This window comes from Sinocyclocheilus rhinocerous, unplaced genomic scaffold (assembly GCF_001515625.1).
Source record: "Sinocyclocheilus rhinocerous isolate Xijiao unplaced genomic scaffold, SAMN03320098_v1.1 scaffold458, whole genome shotgun sequence".
In the NCBI taxonomy this organism is placed as follows: domain Eukaryota; kingdom Metazoa; phylum Chordata; class Actinopteri; order Cypriniformes; family Cyprinidae; genus Sinocyclocheilus; species Sinocyclocheilus rhinocerous.
In genome coordinates this window covers 37,003-44,186 of record NW_015664005.1, presented here as the reverse complement: position 1 = coordinate 44,186, position 7,184 = coordinate 37,003, and the positions used below count along the sequence as shown (strand labels likewise).

The following is a 7,184-nucleotide window of genomic DNA, read 5'->3' as shown; positions in this document are numbered from 1 at the left end:
CTCAGCTTTCTACGGAGCCCGGGAAGTCACCTGTAGGAGAAAAAAAAACAATCCGTGCCGACGGTTTTGCAGTCCGTCCCCTCAGTTTATAAACCGTACTCAGGAATTCTTAAACTGTTCCCTCGGAGGGCTCCCATTCCCGAGGTTAGCCCAGTGAGGGCTCCTGTCCCCATGTTTATCCCAAGGAGGGCTCCAGTCCCTGAATCCCGTCCAGAGCGCCCTCAAGTGCCCGCTCCTCCAGAGTGCCCCCCAGGATTCCTAGTTTTCCCCAAGAAAATTTTTTTGGGGGGGGCCATATCCCCGTGGCCGAGCCAGCCAAGGCCACGGAGGCTCCGTCGTGGCCTCCTGAGTCCCCTGCTCCGCCATGGCCTCCCGAGTCTCCAGATCCACCATGGCAACCTGAGCTGCCTGCTCCGCCATGGCTCCCTGATCTGCCCTGGAAGCTCTCCTTGTCTCCGGCCTGTTCCAGTCCTGCACCAGCCTCCCGGGGCCCGCACCCCCTCACCGATGGTACGGTTACGGCGCAGGATGCGCCGTCCTGGAGGGGGGCAATCTGTCACGTGTGTTTGTCAACTCCTTGTGCTACGTGTGATTCCCTGAAAAAAATAATTAAACTCCTTTGTTTTGTACTCCTGGTCTCCTCGTTCCTCGCTCCGTGCTCCTCACAGTAGCAACCCGTGACAAAGGGTATATTTTGAAAGTATTTACATGTATATATTGTCAGGCCTGTGTTGTGTTTTGTTCCCCATGTGCTCCCTGTGTCCCAGTGTTTATGTCCATAGTTGGTTAGTTTCCTGTTCCTGTCCTGATTATGTTGATTTAATTCCAGGTGTTCCCTGTTTATTTCCATTGATCCCAGGTTTGTCTCGTCATCCCCTCGTCTTGTCATGTGTTTAAATAGTGTTCCCTGTTTTTAGATCAGCGTCCGGTATTGTTCATGTCAACCTGTGCTTTGTGAGTTTTCCGTGTTTCCTTGACGTAATTAAAATTCTCTGGATTGATGTACTCCTCGTCTCCCTCCGTTCCTTGCTCCGCACTCCACTCAGTAGTGCAACTGTGACAGAATACCGGACCAGACAAAATAGTAAGTGGCACCCCTTCTCCCCGTTTTTTTCCCCCATTTTGAAAGTTTTTTTGTTTTCCTTGTTTTCCCCTCGGCTATGGAAATTGCCGCTCGGTTCGCCGCCTTAGCTCACATGGATCTCCCCTTCGTTGAGTATTCCTGGGAGTTCTGCAGGCTTGCCGTGGCTACGGCCTTGGGTGACTCCACCCTCAACTCGCTGTTCTGGCACGGGGCCAATTACCATCGCCCCGTGGACCTCCCAGACACCACGGGACTAAGCTAGAGGGAAGGAATCCTCCGGTGTCTGGAGAGCGTCCGGCCCCGAGCCAGAACCAGCCCACCAGCTCTGGCATCCTCCAGCCCGCCGGCCGTTCCCAAGTCAAGCCCGCCGGCGGCGGCTCTCTCCTGCCCGCCGGCCGTGGCTCACTCAAGCCCGCCAGCCGCTCCGAAATCCCCCACCCCCCCGGCCGTTCCCAAGTCAAGCCCGCCGGCGGCGGCTCTCTCCTGCCCGCCGGCCGTGGCTCACTCAAGCCCGCCAGCCGCTCCGAAGATAGGCCTGCCGGCCGCGCCTTTGTCAAGACATTGACGCAAGCCCACCGGTCAACGCAACGACAAGCCCGCTGGCTGCCCAGTTCCCCCGTAACCAAAGGAGGAGGAGGAGGAGAAAAGGACTGTTCTCTGCCTTCATCCTAGCTTCAGAGCTCGCTCGAGTGTCGGCTCCAGCCCCAGAGCTCGCTCGAGTGTCGGCTCCAGCCTCAGAGCTCGCTCGAGTGTCGGCTCCAGCCCCGGAGTTGGCTCCAGTGCCAGCTCCTCGAAAGCACTTCACAGTTCCCCAGTTGAGCCCGGGGAGGGCTCCAGATCCCCCGTTAAGCCCAAGAAGGGCTCCAGATCCCCCGTTGATCCCGGGGAGGGCTCCAGATCCCCAGTTGAGCCCGGGGAGGGCTCCAGATCCCCCATTGAGCCCGGGAGGGCTCCAGATCCCCCGTTGAGCCCGGAGGGGGTCCAGATACCCAGTTGAGCCCGGGGAGGGCTCCAGATACCCAGTTGAGCCCGGGGAGGGCTCCAGATCCCCAGTTAAGCTCGGGGAGGGCTCCAGTCCCCTGTCATGGCCCATGGAGGGCCTCGGAGCCCGTAAGTGTCCCCAAGTATTTTTTAGGGAAGGGTACCATATTTGGTTAGTTTCCTGTTCCTGTCCTGATTATGTTGATTTCATTCCAGGTGTTCCTCGTTTATTTCCATTGATCCCAGGTTTGTCTCGTCATCCCCTCGTCTTGTCATGTGTTTAAATAGTGTTCCCTGTTTTTACTTCAGCGTCCGGTATTGTTCATGTCAACCTGTGCTACGTGAGTTTTCCGTGTTTCCTTGACGTAATTAAAATTCTCTGGATTGATATACTCCTCGGCTCCCTCCGTTCCTTGCTCCGCACTCCACTCAGTAGTGCAACCGTGACATGTATTTAATATTTGTATAATTTATATTATATATTTAATATAGGAATATAATATATTTTTCTGAAATATATACATGCATGTGTTTGTATTTATATATATACTGTACATAATAAATATACACAGTTCACACACATTACATAAACAAAAACTTTTATTTTGGATGCGATTAATCGTTTGACAGCATTAGTATATATAAATATACACACATATATGTATATATTAAAAAAAATATTTGTATGTATATATATATTAATACTTGTATATATTATATATACATTTAAATATTTTATATATAAATCTAACATATTTTTCCTTAATATATATGTGTGTGTGTGTATTTATATAAACAAAATAAATACACACAGTACACACACATATAGTATGTAAACAAACTTTTATTTTGGATGCGATTAATCGCGATTAATAGTTTTGCAGCCCTAGTTTAATTTGATGCACTAAAACTAAAATTGCAATAAAAATTACTAAAGAGCATATAGACTAATAAAAATTACAAACACAACAAAATTATTAAAACTAAAATTAACCTGAAAGCAGAAAACATAAAACTAAAATCTAATTCAGAATATTAACCAAAGTTATAATAGTATGAATGAAACTGATCAGATGAATGTGAATGAATTCTGGAGCTCTTTATTGGGAGTTAATGTTTGTTGATCAGCAGAGAGGCAGTAAAGCTGTTATCGGTGTGTTAGTCAGCGCAGTAATGCAGTGATGTTGTGCTGCGCTCAGTCAGAAAGAACTGCATGTTCTCTCAGTGAAGCCAACATTCCTCACCCTGCACACAAAGCCTGCAGCGCTCCAGTGATGTAGCGTCTTCTACATGTGCTCCGGATCGGCCCAACACACCGCACTTATCCTCACTCACAGCTTGCTGCAGTTCACCTTGACCAAAGCGCTGTCTGGACACAATATTTCAACATCAGCCTGTACTTTGATAAGATAAGATACGAGCCGTCCAACCGCTCGTCTGCTTTCAACTGTGTCTTTATCTCTTACAGTTTTATTCAACTGCTTACACACATTTTCAAAACTTTGCCTCTTTTTTTCAAAACTTCACACACAAATCCTGCACACGCAAAATGCAAAACGCCTCACATCTCTTGCAAACTGAAGCACTGCGTTCAAAATATCATCTCAAAAGCAAACATTTGCAAACACCTTTGGCGTAATATTACAGTTTTTTCAACTGTTACACAAAATCTTTACTTGTCACACAGTTTCTGAAACCTGACACTCAAACAGCAGAAGCACACACCAAATCTACAAAACCTTACACTAATACTCAGCCTTTGACTCAGTTTTCAATTTCATAAAACACTTTTTGCAAAACACAACACACAGTTCTCTATGTAACACACACAAATCTAACAGGAAGTACAGTAATATTATGTAAAATCAAATGTTTGCTTTTGAGATGTGTTTGTGATATTTTGAATGCAGCGCTTCATTTTGCAAGAGATGTGAGGCATTTTGCATTTTGTGTGCAGTTTTTGGATTTGTGTGTAAAGTTATAAAAAAAAAAAAAGTAAAGTTTTTAAAATATGTGCAAACAGTTGGAAAAAAACCTGTAATTTCTGTTAGATTTTTTTGTGTTACATAGAGAATTGTGTGTGTGGGAAATTGAAAACTGAGTCAAAGGCCGAGAATCGGTGAATAGAATTGGTGAATAGAATTGGTGTTTGAGTGACAGCTTTCAGAAATTGTGTGACAAGTAAAGATTTTGTGTGTAAGCAGTTGAAAACGACTGTAATTGTGCTCTTTTTGATGGCTTTTGTGGCGTTTTGTCTTTCAGGAAAGCACCGTTTCACAGGAGAACAACTGAGACGAGGGAAGCACGCCGGCGCTCGATGGAAATGTACACATTAAATTGAAACCGCAGTGATGTTTAAATCTTGCTCCAGCTCTTTTTTTTAAGATTGGCAAAGGACAGTGGGAAGAGGGTCTCGCTGGTAATTCAAGGCTCTTAATCGTGGCCTGAATAGACGCATTAGTCCAGCCGTTCTCCCAGCATTCCTGTGTAATCACGCTTTTGTGCCGTTACGGGACGGATTTATGAGAAGAATCTGTGAAAGCTCCAGCAGAACTCAGCACTTGCTCTCCGTCTCCACACGCTCTTTTATTCCGCGTCCAGAGAGCTTATGTTTATGAATCTTGCCGTCAGTAATCGATGTCTCGTGGAACAAATATGGTCTCTGCATTTGTAATCTGGAGCTTTTATTTAAAATGGACCTGAATCTTAGCTGGAAATTCATTTTTGTCTTAACATTGAAGTAAATAAAATGTTTCCCAAATGTTGTTTTTTGTGTGCATCTGCATGAATTGACACTACAGATCTTGATTCTTGCATTTTCTCCAAAGGGACTTGCATGTGATCAGTTCTTGCTTTCTCAGGGAACCGAATCGTTGATGAATCAGATGAATCTACTAAAAGATTCGTTTGTTTCTCAAATGTGCATTCGCTTAAAGAAATGAACCTCCAACACAGGCTTCTTGCAGGAAACTAAAACCTTTTTTATGTTACTTAAAATTATTGTCAACTGAAATTATTATAAAAATAAGGACACACTGAAATAACACTGATACGATGGATCAGGTGAGTGAATATGAATGAATCCTGCATTGGATTCTGCAGCTATGTTTCTGACATGATCTGATCGACTCGTTTCTCAGTGTTTCTGAACTAACAGACTTCCAGACCTTTCTGAGATTCGTGTTGATGCACGTCTGCAGGCGTCTGCCACATTCTTCATTCACACTCAAGAAGCTCCTATAGATCATATTTCTCATGATGATGAACACAGCTGCAGGGGAAGTGAGGGAGGTTATCATGCAGAAAAGCATCAATTCAATGAAAAACAAGAGCAGATTCCTCTCATTAATACAACTCAAAATGAAGAAAAACACCGGAGTTCAGTGAAGCACATGTGAGGAGTTATTAGTGAGGCTTTCTGATTGGTTGTGTTTGAAAAAGGAAATCAAGGTACTTCCTGTTAGATTTGTGTGTGTTACATAGAGAACTGTGTGTTGTGTTGTGCAAAAAGTGTTTTATGAAATTGAAAACTGAGTCAAAGTCTGAGTATTAGTGTAAGGTTTTGTAGATTTGGTGTGTGCTTCTGCTGTTTGAGTGTCAGCTTTCAGAAACTGTGTGACACGTAAAGATTTAGTGTGCAAGCAGATGAAAACACTGTAAAGTAGGTGGAGATATTTGCAGTATGTTCTCATGTGGCGTCGAAGGTTGGACTCAGTGTGATTGTGTGGTTTCTTGTCCTCTGTGTGTTGTGTAACGTGTGAATGGCAGTGACTTGCTCCCGTTGGCCCGCTGTATTAATAATGTGCCAACAAAATCAACACTGCAGGACCCTTGAGCCCGCTGAGAGCAGGAACTCAGTCACGTATCGCCTCACATTAACAGCAGACCCAGCCTCTCGCTCAGAGCGCTGTTTGTCTGTCTCTGACCTCAGCTGTAAAGGTCACGAGAAACACTTTCGTGGGTTTCATAAGCTCAGTCACACACAAAGGGTTTTATCATATCTGTGAAAAGAGCCATAAAACATTACGACTGTGTTTATCTGCGTTTATCATTCATCGTCTCTTCATCAGGACGCACATCACAGAAGCAGAAACTGGAACAAAGGTGTAAGACATTCATAACCACACACAGGAATAACTCATCAGCATCAGCAGATAACACAAGATATTTATTGAGCCGTCTTTATCTGTTCATATCTGATGAAGTAATAAACACTGTTTGTGTGCTTCCAAAATCATCAGATCATCCGCCGCTCTGTGTGTGTGTGTGTGTGTGTGAGTGTGTGTGCGTGTGCGTTTTTGTAACAAAGGCATAAATTTGTATAATGACAAGGGTATGTATGACATATTACAAGGAGAAGGTGACTTTTCAGGACATTACCCCATGTCCCCACTTTTCAAAACGTATATAAGTCACACAGAATGGAGTGTATTGAAAATCTGAAATAGCACAAAGTTTCCTGTGAGGGGTAGGTTTAGGGGTAGGGTTGGTGTAGGGCAATAGAATATACGGCCTCTACAGTAGAAAAACCATTTCGCCTATGGGATGTCCCCACTTTTCACAAAAACAAACCTGTGTGTGTGTGTGTGTGTGTGTGTGAGTGTGTGTGTGTGTGTGTGTGTGTGTGTGAGTGTGTGTGTGTGTGTGTGTGTGTGTGTGTGAGATATGGTACAGTAGTAGTTGTGTGTCTGTGTGTCTCATATTGTGAATAACAGTGTCATTAATAAGACAAACAGCTGTTTTTTGCTCAAAGGAATTAAATGGAAATCAGCAGGATTTCAGTCGTCTTCATTATAGAGTCACAGCTCCAAACATCACAAAGCAAAAATGTGCTTTTTAAGGACACTGAGCAGATGAGAGATCAGGAATAATAATGTTAATCAGCAGATTTAATATTTTAATCATCATCAACAGATTTGACTCAGAAGCCTGTGGCTTTGCCTGGATCTATGGATCGTATCATTTGATCTGATTTACATTTAATCATTTAGCAGACGCTTTTATCCAAAGCGACTTACAAATGAGAACAATAGAAGCAATCAGACCAACGAGAGAACAACAGTATACAAGTGCCATGACTCAGTTAGTCTAGCACAGTACACGTAGCTAGGTTTTTTTT

At 44.2% G+C, this 7,184-nt stretch overlaps 1 protein-coding gene across 1 annotated transcript in view; it reads left to right on the top strand.

Annotated features, from left to right (window-relative positions):
* LOC107729053 (cysteine dioxygenase type 1-like) overlaps positions 1-4,830 on the top strand; it is a 17,655-nt gene extending 12,825 nt beyond the window's left edge. The window contains exon 5 of the mRNA XM_016539402.1: positions 4,328-4,830. Within this exon, the coding sequence (XP_016394888.1) occupies positions 4,328-4,357 (30 nt within the window). The 3' untranslated portion in view covers positions 4,358-4,830. The remainder of the gene's footprint in view (positions 1-4,327) is intronic.
* Positions 4,831-7,184: the final 2,354 nt, after the last annotated feature.